The sequence below is a fragment of the Neofelis nebulosa genome, chromosome 5 (assembly GCF_028018385.1).
Source record: "Neofelis nebulosa isolate mNeoNeb1 chromosome 5, mNeoNeb1.pri, whole genome shotgun sequence".
In the NCBI taxonomy this organism is placed as follows: Eukaryota; Metazoa; Chordata; class Mammalia; order Carnivora; family Felidae; genus Neofelis; species Neofelis nebulosa.
The window spans coordinates 88,640,976-88,661,097 of NC_080786.1; the positions used below are offsets into that span (position 1 = coordinate 88,640,976).

At 35.5% G+C, this 20,122-nt stretch overlaps 1 protein-coding gene across 6 annotated transcripts in view; it reads left to right on the forward strand.

The window, feature by feature from the left end:
• Nucleotides 1-20,122, forward strand: part of ZNF148 (zinc finger protein 148) — a 122,062-nt gene that overhangs the window by 80,202 nt on the left and 21,738 nt on the right. For all 6 annotated transcript variants that reach the window (XM_058731085.1, XM_058731079.1, XM_058731080.1 and 3 more), the window contains 2 exons: nt 9,489-9,612; nt 11,077-11,160. In XM_058731085.1, the coding sequence (XP_058587068.1) occupies nt 9,489-9,612; nt 11,077-11,160 (208 nt within the window). The remainder of the gene's footprint in view (nt 1-9,488; nt 9,613-11,076; nt 11,161-20,122) is intronic.

Genomic DNA, 20,122 nt, shown 5'->3' on the forward strand with positions numbered 1-20,122 from the left:
AAGTTGGAATGTTGTATCAGGAGAATGGGATGCATGTCTGCATGGAGGTGGTGGGCGATTGGTTTCAATTTTTCCACTTTTTTCACCTTATCTTTTTTTCTAAAAACAAACTTTTCTTTTTCCATGTCTCTCTTTTCTGCCCTTGCTGCTCATTCATATTAATATTACAATTTCAAGAAAATTAACCAGTTATTCATCAGGGAAATGTGGGATACCTGTACTACAATGTAAACTCCATGCCTGGAATAGTAGGCATATTAGACCCTTAATAAATACTTGATGGGTAAATGATGGATTGGTAAATAAGTGACCTAGTAAATACTAGTAGTAATTGTTTGCTCTTTTTCCTCTTCAGTACAGTAATAGTTGACTATAGGTGACATTTTGGTATTCCTAAGAAGTATCTGAACTTTGAGCAGTATGTTTATATCTTTATAGTTAACTTTTCAAATTCTGTTTTCCCTCATATAGTGAAGAAGGGTTTTTTAATAAGGTCATATTATAATATGACCTAATTTTGATGGCTACTTGTTTTTGCATTTGTGATTTAGGTAATCATTATTTATATATTTTGTCTATTTTTGGACTCCGTGATATGCTAGAGCCAGCTTTGTATATAAAGATTAATAGATTGAATTTCCTGATTTTTTAACAGTGTGTAAGTGATTTTTACATTAAAGTTCTTAATGGTTTTTATAAAGATGTCTTTTGATACATCGTACTATATTCGGGGATTGCTGTGTTGTTGGAAGTTGTGTTCTCATTGCCTTCATTTTAAATCATGCCGCACTTAAAATATTTGGGTATAGATCTTTGTGTGTTACTGAGTCAGAGGGCATGAATTTTTAAAAAGGGTTCTTCACAGTATCACTCCTTCCAGAAATGTTGTACCAGTTACATTGCTACCTACAGTGGACCTGATGTGTGTCTGTCTTTACTCTCAAGCGTGAGACCTTTCTTTTTCGTAGCTTAAAGTGGACATCTCATTATAGTTTAAATTTTGGTTTATTACTGGCCATACTAAACTTTTTTCCTGCCATAATTATTGGCATTTTATATGTTTTTCATGTTTTGTGAAATCCCTCCTGTTTTCCTTCCCCTTCTTTTCTGGGGGTTAATTTTTTCCCCAGTGATTTATATGATACTTTTCTTCCCCACATTAATGAATAAATCAAGTTCTTCATGTATAGAACAATACAGGGTTTTGAGAAAAAATTAATTTATAAAATTGCAATAGAGATTATGTTACTTTGGGCTCACTGCCACTCTATGGGGAATAAAGTCTTTTTAAAAAACATGATTTGTGTAAGTTCTACATTCTCCTTGACATTGCCATTTTTTTTTCCTGGTGCTATTATTGAGTGTAATGTATTCTGAAATTCTGACTAAAACTCAGATTGTTATCTTCTAGTAGGATGTTATTTGGAATCTTTATTTGGTGATATGTTCTAGGTGTTTGTAAATACAGATCAGAGTTTTAGAGGTTTTAAGCTATTTTGCTTGTCTAATTTGTAGATAAACTCATTTATAATGTATTGTAAGTATATGTGTATGTACTTGCTAGATAAAGGATTTGGCCTATTTTACGTATATTACATACAAGAAAATGTTTCGGAAAGGTCTTTTTAGGGAATTCTTAGGAGAGTGAAATAACCAGAAATAATACATGGGAGATGAGGGTTTGAGAATAAGAAAAACAGTAATTTTTATTTTTATTTTTTTAAACATTTTTTATAAAGTTTATTTATTTATTTTGAGAGAGAGAGAGGAAGGGCAAGTGGGGAGAATTGTCTTGACACATTAAATGTAACAGAGAATGGTTTTGGATGGTTTTTAACATTGGTCTGAAGTCTCCAGGTGAATAATTTTTGCATCTGGAGTCTGAGGCAGAACCAGTGTGTTATTTTACATTTTCTCAAGTTTGTTTTAAAAAATTTACACATAATATTTTTCATTAAAGTAACTGTTTCTGCCTTTTTATAAGAAGAGAAAGAAAAGGTTATCTTGTGTTTATAAGTGAAAGTGTTGTTTGTTTTAAATTCCTTAAAAACAGTTTTAAGTTTCTCAAAGAACTATAACTTGTTGTGCTTAGAGGACTCCACTTTCCCCTAAAACCTTTCCCAGATCTTGAATTTTGTTATTATGAATATTTTGAGTGTGTGCCACCATTGTGTCATATTAGATTGGGGATCTTGTATAGGAAATATAACTAATGTGGTAGACTTTTAGTTAAAATATTAGAGCTTCTACATCCCTATAATTGTGGCTCCTTTCAAGATAAGCTTTGTAGTGAGAAGTACTGTATTGTTACGTCATGTTTAGCTGCTGTGGATTTGAAGCAATAATTGCTTTCTATGCCTTTATCATATGGCAAAGCATTGTCATCTTAAAAATTGAAAATTGCTAAAATGCACTTGGCAACATCTCTGAAGAAGAAGAGGGTAGTCAAACTAAGGAATGTTAGCTAGGTCAAGTTATTTGGTAGTATCCTGGATTAAGCTGTTTTATGAAAGTAAGTTCCCTACATAATAAAATCTTGCCCCTTTTAAATGCCAAATTTAATTTAATTTTAACCACTTCATTGGAAATTTTTAATGTGTTTTCTTTTTAAATATAACGCATTTGAACTATAATGTCTTGTCTAATGTCTATGTTGATGATGTAAATGTTTACAAAACTCGTATGTATTCTAACGAAGCCTTTTGGGAGGACTTGAGATATTAGGGCTTTTTTCCCCCTTACCCTGAAAACTCCTGGCTGGTAGACTTTAAGTATTTTTTGACTGCTTATACTTGCTCATTGTCTCATTTTTTTAATGACATGCTATTCATTTTTACATTGCTATACTTAGTTCCATTGCCCCTTTGACTCTCTTTCTGTTTTGTTGTGGATTAGGACTATGGAGAACTGAAGTTATTAGAAATGTGTGAAAAGTCTTAGTAAACTTAATTCATTCTCAGTACATTCATGTTAGTGGGTGTCCTCCTGGCTGTCATTAGAATCCCCTATAGGGCTTTTCCAGTTAAAAAATTTTTTTCTTAAGTTTATTTATTTCGAGAGACAGTGGGGGAGGGGTAGAGAGAGAGGGAGAGAGAGATCCTAAGCAGGCTCCACACTGTTAGCACAGAGCCTGTTTCGGGGCTTGAATTTACAAACTGTGAGATCATGACCTGAGCTGAAACCAAGAGTCGGATGCTCACCCAGCTGAGCCACCCAGGCACCCTGCCCTGGCTTTTCCAGGTTTAAATACCCAGGCCTCATCCCTGGGGATTCTTGTTGTGGGGCTTTCCATTTGTACTTTAAAAGAGTCCAAGGCAATTGTGATTTATGTTTAAGCTTAGGAATCTCAAGTCTTAATACTAGAAGTTTCTGAACAAATGAGATATTACTTTGATACTGACTTGTTATGTGAATCAGGAAGTAACATTTCACACCACAAAGTTTTTATGAGGATTATTGAGTTAACCTCAATGAACTCTAAAAATCTTAATTAAAAAAAAAATTTTTGACGTTTATTTTGAAAGTGAGTGAGAGCAGGGGAGGGACACGGAGAGAGGGAGAATCTCAAGCAGATTCCACCTGGTCAGTGCACAGAGCCCAACGTGGGGCTTAAACTCATGAAACCGTGAGATCATGACCTGAGCCAAAATCAAGAGTCAAATACTTAACTGAGCCACCCAGGCACCCCTATTTATTTGTTTTTGAGAGGGAGAGCACAAAGGTGGTTGGGGCAGATAGAGAGGGAGACAGAATCCCAAGCAGGCTCTGTGCTGTGCCCAAAGTGGGGCTCTAACACACGAATTCTGAGATTATGACCTGAGCTGAAATCAAGATCGGAAACTTAATGGGCTAAGCCACCCAGCTGCCCCTAAGAATCTTTTTCAGTAAAATATAACAATATTATCTTAATTCAGTATTGTATACATTTTATAGGTCTTTTCAAATGTCTTAGTAATTGAATGAGATAGAGCAGAGTACTTTTAATTGCTTCTTTATTCTGAAATCTATCTCCTTTTTCTTCATTCTCTCAGCAAACAATTTGGTTGCCTATTATATGCCAGAATCTCTTACCAAGTGCTGAAGAAGGGAACTATGTTTGTTACAATACTTTTTAGGTGGTCTGCGTAGAAATTGATTATTCAAAGTTATATTGAACTCAGAAAGCATAGAATATTCCACAAATCACATAGATTGTAAATATAGAGAATCCTTTCTTAGCAATTTATTATAAACCATTGGTTCCCAGAAAAGATTTGTGATTTTGGTATCAAAAAGATCTTAAATTATATAAAATTGAGAAAACTTAATTAAAGGGGACAGAGAAATAGATATTACCAGGCATTTGTCATACTTTCTCCTACGCGTTAACTTGATTGTGGAAGAAGTGGTGTTGAAGCTGAAGAACTGCTTATAAGACCAGGAATAGAAGTACAGAATAGTATTTAAGAGAAAAATGAAGAGGAACATTAGTAAAAGAAGTATTAATATTTTATTTCTCTCATTTCCCAGGGAGTTCCGTATTCTGGATAAATAATTTTCCCATAAAACCAAACCCCCCTAACTTTAAAAAATATTTTGATGTAAACCTTTCTTTAAAAACTATTGCACATTTTTTTTTGCCTAGTATTTAGGAAACCTGAGAGAAATGACTCTTTCTAAAACTCATGGTTAGGGGCGCCTGGGTGGCGCAGTCGGTTAAGCGTCCGACTTCAGCCAGGTCACGATCTCGCGGTCCGTGAGTTCGAGCCCCACGTCAGGCTCCGGGCTGATGGCTCGGAGCCTGGAGCCTGTTTCCGATTCTGTGTCTCCCTCTCTCTCTGCCCCTCCCCCGTTCATGCTCTGTCTCTCTCTGTCCCAAAAATAAATTAAAAATGTTGAAAAAAAAAATAAAAAAAAAAATAAATAAAACTCATGGTTATTATGCTGAACATTAGTTATTGTACCATGCTTACAAGATAGTGAATTTCATGTTCTGGCACTATCAGAAGCTTGTCATTTTAAATTATTGTTTATTTTTTTATTTTAGAGAAAGAAAATCTTTTTTTTTTTTTTTTAATGTTAACTTATTTTTGAGAGAGAGAGCAGGGAAGGGGCGGGGCAGGGGGCAGAGGATCCAAAGCTGGTTCTGTGCTGACAGCAGTGATGCCAATTCGGGGCTCAAACTCATGGACCGTGAGATCATGATCTGAGCTGAAGTTGGATGTTTAACTGAGCCACCCAGGTGCCGCCCCGAAAGAGAGAATCTTAAGCAGACTCCATACTCAGTATGAATCCTGACACAGGGCTTGATCCCATGACATGGCCTGAAAAGCTTTTCATTTTAAAATGAAATTTGTAATATATAAAATCTAGTATGGAGAGATAGTAAAAATCTGAAGAATCAAAGTGACAGTGTGAGGGTGGGCTATCAGAGATAACCAGGATGGTCAAGATGTTGTGGTGATTATTGCTGTGTTATTTTGTCGTATGTCTTTGAAATTGCACTATTCTTTTATTTCTAATAGGATTTGAAGAATAAAGAGATTTTTAATTAATTAATTTATTATTTTTAATGTTCTGTTTTATTTTTGAGAGAGAGTGTGAGCAAGGTAGGGACAGAGAGAGACACACACAGAGTCGAAAGTAGGCTCCAGGCTCCGAGCTGTCAGCACAGAGCCTGATGTGGGGCTCAAACTCATGAGACGTGAGATCATGACCTGAGCCGAAGTCGGACGCCTAACCAACTGAACCACCCAGGCATCCCAGAATAAAGAGAATTTTAGAAGATCTCATTTTCCACCTCCATTTGCAGTGAACTGACTCACAACAGATGAGAAACTTAAAACTATCACCTCTACATTGTCTTTTGGGTTTTGTTGGTGTAGAAGATGGTTTACATTGATTTAAGAATGTATGATGGGGCATCTGGGTAGCTCAGGGCTCAAGTCATGATCTCAAGATTTGTTTTGTGGTTTCAAGCCCTGCATCAGGCTCTGTGTAGACAGCATGGAGCCTGCTTGGGATTTTCTGTCCTTCCCCTGCTCTCTCACTTGCTCTCTCTTTCAAAAATAAACATTTAAAAAAAAAGAATGTATGATAAAACTTACAATCATTAGCTTAAAATATGCTGTAATGCTTTTAATATTACATAGCAGATAGAGAATGGAGAAAATCATGTCTGTCTTTTCGGACAGTAAAACTTTTTTTCACTGAGGGGTGTCTATATCTACTAATGGACCATGAAATTAAGAAAGTGGATTGAGGAGTTCCATTCAGTTTTGAAATTTTTTACTAAGAAATTATCTCTTAAATTTATAAACAGCTAAGAAAATCAAATATGTTGAGTATTGTTTGGACTCTTACTAATTTCTCTATTAATGATAAAGCCCAATTGCTTGGTCTGTATAATATGCCATATTTCTCTAAAAGCGGGAGTGACAGGAAGCACGATAAAGCATGTGGCGATATTATAGGAGGCATTTTAGGACTTACACCTTGAAATCTAAAATCTTTGGTTGTAATCATGTTCATATGTTGAGGGGGAAAAGCAAAGCAAAAATATTTTATGGTACTGGGTTAGTAGCAAATGGGACTGCTAATCTCTAAGGCAGACACATTTAACTGGTAGATCGCCTTCTACGAAAAGATCTTGAAAGATTGTGAACAAGAACAGAAGCCACATTTATACCAAGGAAGAAAATTTTTCGTATATTAATGTGCCATTTCTTTTCACTAAGGGACTTTTGTTCTTGGCATACCCACCTCTCTGGCGCTGTTCAGTAACTTTGAAAAATTGAAAGGCATCACTTTTGGCAGAAATTTTTAAAAAGAATAAAGTGGTGAGCTGTGAGGATGTTGCATATGGGTAGCAGGTAGCCACGTCATTAGACATTTATAGTCTCACTATGTTCCAGACACCATTTTGGATACTGGGGCTATAGTGATGAGTAAAACAACAAAATTACATGGTTTTATTTAAAACAGATTACAAATTGGAAGAGCCACTGGAGTTCTGAGGCAAGATGAATTTTACTCAGTATCTTTTATACAAATATGTTTGTTATTCTGGCCTAAAAAAAGAAAAAAAAATTAAATATAAAATGTACAAGAATTTTTCTTTGAATTTAAAAATATGCTAGATTTTTCAGTCTTCTTATTCACAAGTCAGTGTTAGCTGTTTCATCCATAAAATCCACCTTAATAAAAGGCAGCACTACCTCCAATGCCAGAAAACAATGACCTGGGACTCCTTAACTCTTCATAAAAGGGCTTTGTACAATCAGGGATGACATCCGTTTCACATTAAGTAACTTGGGCCAGATTGGTTCCTTACAGAGCCTTTCCTTGCAGTTGCTATGCCACAGAAAGCTATTGAGCTGCTATGGGTTTTGGCACTTGGATCTTTGTATTTGTTATCAACATATGTGGAAAAATACCTGGTGCTATCTTGTTTTTGGTTATGTTTTATATAAAGTGCTTAACATCTTTTTGTTATTTATTTTATGTTAGAGATATTTTGAATCTTGTTTTAAAAGATTTTGTGTGGGTTTTGTTTTTGTTTTGTTTTGCCCAGTGTTAACTTGCATATTATTTTGTGACTTGGAGGGGTCAAAAAATTTTAAACTGGCCAGAGATGAAGCTTTCTCTTCTCACTGACTCTCATCAGGAAGCTGTGACACCCACTTCCATTTTTGTGCCAAATGTTTCTCTTTATGACTCTGGTGCATAAGACTTTGAAGCTTTGTTGACCACATTGGCAGTTTGCCCAGAACCCAAATATCCTGTGTAATTTGCATGATAATTACCATTGATTTACATACAGTACAGTCTTCCTGAATTTAAAGTAAAAAAATGTTTTAAAAAATTAAAGCCTTTCCCCTCTTACCTCTCCTGTTTTCTAGGTTTGAGAAAGGGTCATAGCTGTGTTTACAGGCCCTAATCAGTTTCCACAGGCCTTTGTATTTCCTAAGATGTTACATAGATTGTTGTACCCTATGTGGGACACAGTTTCATAGTTCCCACTCTATATGCCCCCACCTCCAGTATTGTTTCCCTCTTGCTTGCTGTGTTTCTCCTGATCTGATCTCCTACTAGTTTTCTTTGTTATCTTCACATCATATTCTATCTCATTTCTTCTCTCCTCAATAATGAAAAAAAAAGATTATTTATTTTTACTCTGCTGTGTGTCCGATGAGTCAGTTTAATGTTGCATGTGCAACAAATGATTGATAAATTGGAATACATGAAACCCAAAGGTGAGCTGCACTCAGGCCCTGCCCAAACCAGGCCCGTAATACTCTCAACCTCATGAAGCCCAGGAAGATAAGGTTGATTTCTTTGTCACCCATCTTCCTTCTCCATAGCCATTCTGATTTATTTATCCAATAAATGTTTTTAGGAATGTGCTCAACAGTAGCTTAGTAGTCTTAGAATAAATAACCTTAGACATCCTAGACTGAACCAGACTCGAAATTCTATGCTGGATGACTTGAAAACTTAGATTGCTCTTTTTCTCTTCTTTAAAAAAGGGGGGGGGGGGGATGCAACAGGTAGCATTTATATAGTTCAGAAAAGGGTTTAAGTGTAAACAGTGTAGAGTCCCCCTCCCACTTTATCTCCTCTCTGCCAAGTTCCCGCCATCACAACCAAGGCTACTATACATGTTTTATGTGTACCCTTCTTAAATATTATGCATATACAAATATATATCCTTGTATGTACTTTTTTATATATAAAAATATGCAGAATTGTGTACAAAATTCTAAACCTTGAATATTTTACTTAATAAATCCTGGAGCTTTTTCCATATAAATATATAGAGAGTTTTCTCATTTTATGTTACAACCACATAACATTAAATTGTATTCATTTTCCATGATTTATTTAACCAGTCCTATGCTGATTGATATTTATGCCATATGTATCTAAAACATAAAACTTTTGTCCTATGTTTGTGACAGTTTGAAATTGAAAATAAAGTTATACTCACCCTAGCAGAGAGCACTTAGGGACTCTGTTAGACATCAGCTTTGGAGAAGGGACAGAGTGCTGAGATCTTATTTAACCAAGTTCCAAGGTTTTACTAATAATTTTTACCATTCTGAGTCACATTGTACCTTCCTACAATTAGTGATAACATTATTCTAATAACCTTTTCAAGTTTGGGGGAAAAATGTCATAATTTCTGGTGACCATTGTTTGCATTAAAAGGCATTACCTTGAGGCGCCTGGGTGGCTCAGTTGGTTAAGCATCGGACTCCGACTCAGGTCTTGATCTCACAGTTCGTGGGTTCGAGCCCTGCATCAGGTTCTGTGCTGACAGCTCAGAGCCTAGAGCCTGGAGCCTGCTTTGGATTCTGTGTCTCTTTCTCTCTGCTCCTCCCCCATTTATGCTCTGTCTCTCAAAAATAATTAAACACTTAAAAAACAAAAAAATTAAAAGCGTTACCTTTGTGAGTATTATGTTTTTAAGACTTCTTTTGTTTTTATCTTTTTTTGTTTTTAACTAGATCCTTACAATAAATGAGGATGGATCACTTGGTTTGAAAACCCCTAAATCTCACGTTTGTGAGCACTGCAATGCTGCCTTTAGAACGAACTATCACTTACAGAGACATGTGTTCATTCATACAGGTATTTCTTGAATTAAAATGGGCCTATGGCCATTAAGAGATTATTATTTTTACTATTTTCATCTTTGTGTAAATGTCATTCATTTCTAAGACTGTAACTAACCAGGTATTTATTTCAAATCAGGGATTTCATAGGCCAGAATATCAGAAGGAAACCAGGAAAACTTTAAATGAGAAAACAATGGGCACGAATGTGCATAATATAATTATAATATAATTATATATAATATAATTAAACACTTATCTGGCTTAATGTGTTCTTTTCAGTTAGAGAAACTGTTAAAGAATGTATTATTAAAAGCCTATCAACATTTATTTTTCTCTGCAAGACATCCAGATGGAGTTTGAAATATGAATTTGGGAATCAGATATTAAAAAATGATAATTAAGAACATGACATTATAGAGAGCAGAACTAAAGACTAATCACAGATCCTTGGGGAAACACACTGGACACGTAGGTTAAATTAAAGGATATGGGGTGGGAAGATAGAGTAGTAAGGTACGTTTGATGGACTAGGAAATTACAGTATCCCAGAAACTAAAAGAAGAGACAGTTCCAAGGAGGGTATAATCAGCAATGGCACAACCTTCATAGAGGATAGAGAGGAATAGAGAACTGAAGAAGAGCTGTTAGAATAAATAGCAAAGAGAGCACGAGTAGCTTTTAAGAAAGCAGAGTATAAGGGTTAAAGCACAGTGGGTGGTGGAGGATTTGAGACATGGGATAAACTACTCTATTAAGAAGAAATGGTGAAAAGGAATGAGAGAAAGTAATAAGGTTGGAGTGTTTCAAGATTTCTGGAAAGTTTGTTTGCAAAGGACAGACCTGAAGAATACTTACTAGGAAGGGTTCCAGCAGAGAAGGAATGATTGAAGAGACAAGATTTTAAAAAAAAAAAAAAAAAAAAAAAAAAGGAAAAAGATGTTTGAAAGTTCCCAAAGTCCTGGAGAAAATAATTGAAAGGGCATAAAGTGATAGTTAGCCACAGAGAACAAGGTGGGTGGATCTTCTTTTGGATAAAAAGGAAGAAGAGATGTTTAAGATAGCATAGATAACCTGTAGAGTTCTTTCTAGTCTTCTGATTTTTCGATTGTTTTCTCCTTCCCTCTCTTTGTTCTTTTCCTTTTCCTTTCCTTCTCTCTCTCCCTTTCCTTTCCTTCTCTCTCTCCCTTTCCTTTTCCTTTTCCTTTTCCTTTTCCTTTTCCTTTTCCTTTTCCTTTTTTTCAGACATAGAGCAGATTTGATCTCATCTTTCTATGATTGAGAATGTGAATTTTCTAATTGTGGGGGGAAAATTGAGGAAATAAAATTCTGTTAAATTAATGAATAGTATAAAAATATTTTATGGATAATTTGGAATTTTAAAGAATTTGGGCTTTCAAGATTTATCTTTCCTCAGAAATAGTAACTATGAACTGTGTTTTATCCAGTAACTAATTTGTGGATGTGAAATTATTTTAAGGTGAAAAACCATTTCAATGTAGTCAATGTGACATGCGTTTCATACAGAAGTACCTGCTACAGAGACATGAGAAGATTCATACTGGTGAGTGTTGCCACCCTTCTTAGGGTCATTAAGTTTATCATTCTAAATATGGGGAAAAATTTTTAACAGATAGCAACTGCTTGCCACTTTTCATCAGTTTTGTTTCTTAAGAGTGTATATCATAGTTTAGATTTTTCCTTTCAATAAATCAATCTTAACTGTTAAGACATGGCTTTAATGTCCAAGCCCAATAAATTACTTTGAAATAGAATTTCATAATAAAATATATTTAAAAGGATGTAAGAAGATTTTTGTGAAATAGCTTTTTCCTAAGATGTTTAAAAAGTTTAGGGTTAGGTAATTATCGTTCATATTAATTAGTGGCAAGAAGCAAAATGCCTGAGCCCTAAGATACCACACTTTTTTTCCCTTACTAGTTCATGTATATAGCTTACTGTGTCAAGAGAGTTGTAATCCTAATAAATTGGAGACTTCCAGTTTTTTGGGCTAAGTTGTAATGATTTAGAAACAAATATTTCAGATCACTTATAAAGGAACCCATACCTTAAAAAGTTAAGTCTTATTTTAGAGCAGGTGTTTATTTGCTTTTATTTTATTTTATTTTATTTTATTTTATTTTATTTTATTTTATTTTTTGACAAATGTAAAGCCAAGTTTTATATATAACCTTGACTTAGTAGACTGTTAGCTTTTGACTTTGATGGCTATAAGCATGGTGAAAAGTGTTTCTTTACAATTTATTTCTAGTGTTTTGCCTTTTTTGTGATGGAACAAAAGCAGAGTTGGTGAATTGGTATCACTTTGATTCTTACATTTAAACAGATTTGGTAATGGTGGTGATATATGAATATTGAAAATACTAATGTTCTTCATATTTTTCTATATTAAGTAATTAAGCAAGTATCTGCCCAGTGTTATTATTTCGATGTTTTCTCAAGGTACCTGTAGTACCTATGAAAGGGCATCCTGGACAGTTTGTCATATAAAAGAAGCAACTTCTTCTGCCTAATAACTTCCCTTTCTTTTTGCCCCTAACAAAGAAGCATGAATGTGGCCGGTCTCCTTAAATAAAACTTCCAACTGTGCAGCACATGTATATACTTTAAAGTTCTACTTTTCAGAGATCATTATGCACAACATCCATTTCAGTTTCTTAAGTAAACATGTATTCATCACTTCCAGATGGAAGGGAGTGTAATAGGCACTTTGGGAGAAAGAACAACTTTATTGATTTTATGCAACTTGTAGCCAAATTTATATTTCTGTACACTAATAAAACCTGATCAGGTAATGACAAACTGCTTAAATAATTTTGTATGTTCTTAATACCTATTAGGTTTTGATGATATACTCATTCATTCAACAAAAATTTACTGAGCCTTCAGTATTTTTCAGGTATCAGAAATACATAGGCAATATAAGGTAGTTTCCATGAAATTTATATTCTAACGGGAGAGACATACATATAAACAAGCACAGTGTGAGAAGTGTTGTAGAGTTTTATACAACATGCTGTTGTGCCCTTGAGCAAGAGTCAGATGTGTTAGCTATTAAGGGTATGTAGGGAAGGGAACACAGACAAACTGCAGGAGGCTCAGTTGAGAGAGAGGGGGTGGGGGGAGAGAGGGGGGAGTGTGTGTGTGTGTGTGTGTGTGTGTGTGTGTGTGTGTGTGTGTGTATCTGACAAGATTTTTGAAACAGTACTTTCTGTTACTGCACTCTGCTATTTTCTGTTCTGTTCTAGTAAATTTTTCTTTAATGTGCTGGTCACAACTCTGTAATCTCACTGGAAAAACAACTCTGCTAGGCCAGGAAGGGTATCTTGGATTTAAACAGGTTATAATGGGTAGTTAATATTTATTGATAATTTACTAAGATCAGATATTTTGCTAATAAATATTTTGTTAAATAGCTCATTTAGTTCTCACATTAATCTTGAAAGAGGAGCTATTACTGTCCACATTTTTTGTTGAGGAAGTAAGATGAAGCACACAGAAGAAGTTAAGAAATTTTTCTAAATTTATATAATCTGGTAAATATATGATGGAGCTAAGATTCCAGCTTAACTCTGTGACTCCAGATATACATGTGAAATCACTTAACTGCAGAATGGGACTAGAAGCAGAACAATATCTTTGGACTTTTTTGAGTTTTTCTTGCTATGCCACTAAGCCACTTACAGCTTAGCCTTCCTAAGTTATTTAGTAAATATCTTCCTAAGATATTTAGTAATATCTAAAAAGGACGGAAGCAAAGGCTGGGGTTCTCATGTTATAGAGTATACAGTTAGAAAAAGATAAGAAATTGAGAGGAACAACCAGAGCAAACCAGTAACTATGGTTCCTTAACAGAGAAAAGTTTCTTTTGAAGAGAGACTGAGTTTGCTTCACTGTTCACCCCACCTCAACCCCCCAAATGGAACTGACAAAAAGGGAATTGCTTTTCCTTCTTCATTTTCTTGGTTCTTTTTATGGACTCTTTCTGAAGACAGTAAGGTACTTTTGTCTTGTAATCGAGATACCTGTAAGCTATACCTATCTGGGAATATATATTTAGAACCACAAATATGTTCTCCAACATGTATTATTCTGTCCTTACTGTTCTTCTTTCATGTTTTAAATGGCTTTTAGTTTTGGAGAGGGGGGCAGTGCCCTAAAGTTTGCCCATGTCAAGGCTTTCTCTCTCTAGGTTCTTAATTTAGAAGAATGCATCGAAGTAGTTATGGCAGTAAAGAAATTTTGTGTATTTTTATCCATTTTTAAATTGTCTAGAAGGTAATGAGTCATTTATCAACTGATCCTCAAAGGTCATGTCATGAGAAGAACTGCTAGTTCCTACAGGCTCAGTTTTCCTTACAGTCTCCCTCATTCCTCTAGGCCTCATTCTACTGACTCCTGTAGCTTTCCCAGCCTCCAAGCCTGTACTCTACTCTATTTGCAACACGATTGAAAATCATTACCTGCTTGACTGCTTTTGTCACCAATCAAGAAATCTGTGGCTTTTAAAAACCAAAAGCTTGATTTGCTTTTCAAATAGAAAATTGTAAAACTCAGCTTGGATAGGTTACCACTTAATAATGTTTCCAGAATGTGGATTAACCTATGAAATATCATTTTTAGGGGGAGTACTGTTTCATCTAGAGGCTGATCCATGAAATTCTGGTTAAAGCTGTAGCCTAAAGCATTGAAAAGGGCAAATATTCTTGGGACTGCTATTTTTGGCATTTATGGGAGATTTCTATCTTCTTTGTGAATGTGTTCTAGGCCCTTTGCTTATGGTATGTTTGGGAATATGGGAGAGAAGGTGTGGACTTGAAGCCAAGATTGAACATAAACATCTTAACTGATCATTTTGTTTAGGGTCACGTACATACCAAAGTTAAGCATTCATTGTCACTGGCAGATTTACGATGTCATCATGTACTTTTATTTTATCTACGGTGTCTTTTCCTTTGCATTTTCAAATGCATATATAGACTAAATTTTCAAATAACATATATCCAGTTATGTTCTTCTCTAGGCACCTTGTCACACTTTTACTCTAAGGAAGTGGCAGTCTTACTGCCATGGAGAAGGGGGTATGGGTTTGAGGTGTAAAGAACTTAATATAATTTTCAATATTTTATTTTATTTTATTTGTTTTAGGGGGAGAGGGGGAGAGAGAGAATGAATGTGAATCCCAAGCAGGCTCCATGCTGTAGTGCAGAGCCTGATGCAGAGCTGGATCTCACGAACCTTGAGATATCATGACTGAGCTGAAATCAAGTCGGATGCTTAACTGACTGAACCACCCAGCTGCCCCTCAATATTTTATTTTAATTTTGTATTAGTTCTCTAAATTCCAATAAATAGTAAACCACAGAATACCTATCTTGTTATTCTGCCTGTTTTAGCAAATCATGGTTATTTTTATAGTATGGCAGTTTTCATAATTTATTTTTATCTCGTTAGTAAGATGTCAGGAGCCATTTTTGTATGTGGGGAAGTTTTTATAGAATGTTCTTCCTCCCTAAAATAAAAAGGATTTTGAAAATAAACCAAATCATTCAGAGTTAAGCATTTTCATTAGTTTCTTTTCCTTTTTTTTTTTTCTTTAAGGCTTTGGGGGCGCCTGGGTGGCTCGGTTGGTCAAGTGTCCGACTTTGGCTCAGATCGTGGTCATGAGTTTGTGAGTTCGAGCCCCACTTTGGGCTCTGTGTTGACAGCTCTCCGCCTGGAGCCGGCTTCAGATTCTGTCTCCCTCTCTCTCTGCCCCTCCCCCCTCACAGTGTGTCCGTCTCTCTCTTAAAAATAAACGTTAAGAAAAAGCTTTTTTAAAGCTTTAGTTCTTCATACATACAATTGTATAGATGAAACATAAGAACCTGGAAAACCTGTCACCTAAGTTAGCACTCTTTACACCTGAAACATGTTGAGCTGCTTTTCCTTTTGACTCTGACTTTTATTCGCAACCGTGTTAAAAAGGCTGAACGATAGCATTTTCTTTTTTTAAAAACCAGTTGGGCTAGTGGGGTGGAGTAAGAATGTTGATTCACCCTTGACTAAATTAACTCAACACTTTATACTTCCTTCATTATAGTTCAGTTATTAATAAAACATACAATTTTTTTCTCTTATTTGAATCCCCAATCTGTAGTTTATTAGCTATAATAGAGAGAGGTCTCATTAAAGGAAAATGTTACAGACCTAGTTAGAGTTTAACTCTTGTTTGTGGAGATGAAGGAAGTGAATACTGTTTTTGCTACTGAGGATGTTGCCTGCATTACTTGCTGCTGGCACTTTGATTGCTGAAGCTAGATACTAGCACTGGCATGGGCAGAGCCTGCCAAGAAAGATTAAGCAGGGAACTAACTACAGATTGCTGTGACTGACATTTCTCTGGTTTAACAAAGCCAGAAACCAGGTTTTTTGCCTCTGTAAAACTGTTGATAGTTCACACTAAAAGATTTGATTACACATAAAATACATATAAAGCTTTAACACTATAAAACCAAGTATCTCAGTAAAGATGTAAAAGAAATCATACACACACCCACATATACACATGTGTATACACACACATACGTACATAAATAAATAAAACTGTCATACTTTTAAAGTTTTTTTATTTGTTCAGAGAAGTCATTCTGAAAATTAACTCCATTTTAACATTATGCATTAGTACCGAAATACGGAGAACCAGAGGCTGTATAATGAAAGTTGCCTAGTTTTCAATTGTGTATATTTTGTGTATGTGAGTCCCTTCCCCTCAAATCCATGTGAAATGTTCTTTGTTAGTTCATAGTGTCTGTAGTTTAAAAAAAAAAAAAAAAAAAGTTTATCGTTTGTTTTGACAGTCTCTAGTTTAACAAATTGGGAATCTCGAAGTAGTCTCATTCTTTTATCTGTATCATTATTGAATGAGTGAACATGTGAGTGAGATGACTCACAATTTGACAAGTCCTGTACAAGCAAGTACAGACAACATGTGCTTGAAGTATTTAGGCCAGTGAAGATTCAGATCGGTGACTTCGTGGAAGATGTTAGAGTTTTCCATGTGTTACATGGCAGTTAGGTGTCATCACGGGAACTATAGGTAGTAGAGCAGAAGCATGATGAAGCCAGGACCAGGAGAAAAATCTGGTGTATTGAAGTTGGGAATGTTTGGGCAGAGATAGGTAAGCAGATAATAAGTTCAGAAACACAGAGAGAGTGACAGACATTTTGAAAGACATCAGGACAATTGGAGATGCCACATAACAGGACAAGCAGTGTGTCTTGCTAGGTATGCTAAATGTGCTAGATTAAAAGAACCAAAAAGAGGCAGGTACTTTAAGATAGTTAAAAAGCTAGAAATTCCTAAGAATTCAGGTCATGACCCTAATAATAATGTCAAATAAATTTATTGAGTACCTGTTCTCTGCCAAGAACTGAATTAAACAGTACATAAGTTATCTCACTTTATCCTCACAGCAGTCCTGCAAGGAGAGGCTACTATTCTTCCCCCCCCCCCCCACTTTTTTTTTTTTTTACAGGTAAGGAAACTGAGGGTCAAAATGATTAAATAGTAACTTGCCTCAGTGTGCGCAGTTGGTTAACAACACAGTCCAGGTCTTCAGAATTCATTCTCTTAACCAGTATGCTATTCAAAGGGTAGATCAAGCACCAAGAAAATTTTGGGTTGACAAAAACTTTTGATTTTAAACATGGAGGTTTTTATTTTGTTCAGGTAAGAGCAGAGCCACTCACAGACCTGGCCTTACAGCTTGCAGGTAGGTAACTGGGTGTGCCTGCCTGAAATGAAGTCTGTGGATGTAGCAGTAAGAGCAGGTCCCACCTGATATGGAGTAAACAAAAGCAAGATGCACAGTGTATAAGTGGCCATTCTGAGTAGAGCAGAAAAGGGGATGGTGTAGAGTGGGGGTGAAGAGCTAAGACTAGAAAGCTTGATTTTAGAACTGTATTGTCAAATCTTGATGCCAGGCTAAGGAGTGACAAATTTATTATCCTGTAAGCATTATAAAATATCAGGGCATTTAAATTCCATGTTGGAAGTATATTATTGGTCTGTGAAGAAAAGTGGAAATTTAGTGAATGTGTTACTTTTTTTGTTAACTGTTTAGAACTAAACGAATAATTTATTCAGATAATTGCAAATGTATTAATCAAGTTTATTTTCAGGTATTAAAGGTTTTTAAACAAATGAAACAACATTGTTAAGCTTTAAGGAATGTAATATTACTTCAGTTTTGTGACCAAGTTGTGAGAAGTAGGCAAAATTTGGAAACCAATGGAGTATTGCAGTGAAACAGAGTTATGTATTTTGGACTTTAGATCCTCTTCATTGTTGTTTTTAATATTTAAATTTATGTATTTTGAGAGAGAGAGCAAGTGGGGAAGGGGCAGAGAGAGAGTAGAGAGAGAACCCCAAGCAGTCTCCATGCTGTCTGTGCAGAACCTGGCGCAGGACTCGATCTCATGAACCCTGAGATCATGGCCTGAGCTAAAACCAAGAGTCAGATGCTTAATCAACTGAGTCACTGAGGTGCCCAAGATTCTCTTCATTTTTGGACAGTATAGGATGCACTAATTCTCAGGAAAAGAGCTAAAAAAGGACTCCCCACATTTAACTTAACACATAGAACTTCTAAATTTTTTGAAAGTTACTTCTGGGCAGCAGTTTCTCAGTTTTGATTGTTTTAAAATCATTTTTAGTTACTTTAGAAAATGTGGTTAGTCTAGAACAAGATAAGTTACTTTAATATGGGTCTTTCCCTGACTCCCCCCTACCCCTTATTATTTCATACTCCACAGAAGATGAAGCATTAAGACAGTTGAATCTAAATCTGATGGTTTCTTGTACACATTCTTTTGGAAGAATACAGTTACTTCCTTGAATTCAAATACCTGAAGACCTTCAGTATTTGAAGCTTTCTGACAACTACTACCTATTATTCCAGAATTCATTTGAGTGGATTACCAGCATTCATGCTTTTCACATCTAGAATTCGTTACATTTTCAGATGTTTGGATTGGCTGATAAAGAAAAAAAATTATTGGTTGAAAAAGTTTTTCATTTGACAACTCTTAATGACAATTTCGGGATTCATATATTTTATTAGGGTCTTTGATGGAAGAGTGGCTGACAAAATGTACTGTCTGGTTTGGACAAAAGATGAAGAAATAGGATATAGAGTAAGGCGATCTGATTTTACTTATCAAGGTTATTTGTTCTTATTTTCCTGGATACTTTAATTCTTTTTAATGTTTATTTTTATTAAAAAATTTTTTTTTCAATGTTTATTTATTTTTGAGAGACAGAGACAGAGTGTGAGTAGGGAAGGGGCAGAGAGAGAGGGAGACACAGAATCCAAAGCAGGCTCCAGGCTCTGAGCTGTCAGCACAGAGCCCAGTGCAGGGCTCAAGCCCACGAACTGTGAGATTATGACCTGGGCCGAAGTCGGACGCCCAACCGACTGAGCCACCCAGGTGCCTCTAATGTTTATTTATTTTTGAGAGAATGGATATGAGGCAGAGAGAGAGGGAGACACAGAATCGGAAACAGGCTCCAGGCTCTGAGCTGTCAACACAGAGCCTGATGTGGGGCTTGAACTCACGAACCATGGGATCATGACCTGAGCCAAAGCTGGACATTTAACTGACTTGAGCCACCCAGGCACCCCTCCTGGATACTTTTAAGTTCCTTAGACGTTATCTCTGAAGAGTTTCTGATTTTCACAAGTTCTTAAATGTTATTATCATTTTCAACTCTTACTTTGAATTTTATGGAAGTGTCTTAACATTCTTTGAAAGCAGCCACAATAATAGGAACTGCTTCTACATATTTTATAACTTTTTTGCTCTCCTATAGATCTTTTGGAGAGAGTCACATGAACTTCATGATACTGTTAGGAAGCAAATATGTCATAGGACTGACATCCTAATGTAGTAGTAGGTAGTTAATTTATCTCTTCAGCTCCATCTCCTGTGCTGCTTTTATGCTGTTTGCATTATTGGTCATTGATGGAAATACTTCCTACTCTTTATTTTCTACAGGACATAGAAAATAAATCAACTAGAAGTTTATTGATTCCCCCTCCCCATATATTTTCATCCATCTGTAAATTCTTTCCAAGGCTTAACTGATTCTTCTTTACTTACATTTCATTATCTATTTTGATTTTGACTTTCTAAGGGCATATAAAGAATAACTGCTAAGCAAGAACTTTCAGTGTGCATTTTTAATTATTCTAGAAAGTATATTCAGTCAACTCTTAATTACCTGGGGGAGCTGACTAGATTATAGATTATTTAAAATTTAAAAAGACAGACGCAATTGTGAAAAAATAAATACTGGCACAAAAAGAATAGCATATATTGCTATTGTTTGAAGCTACAATAGTATTCTCATATATAGTCCTGTTCTCCTTATATAATGGAAGAGTGGTCTTCATCCTTAAAATTCAGTCAGGTGTGTTCTTACCTACTTCATCTACTTTTTAGTTATGTATCATTGGATAGAG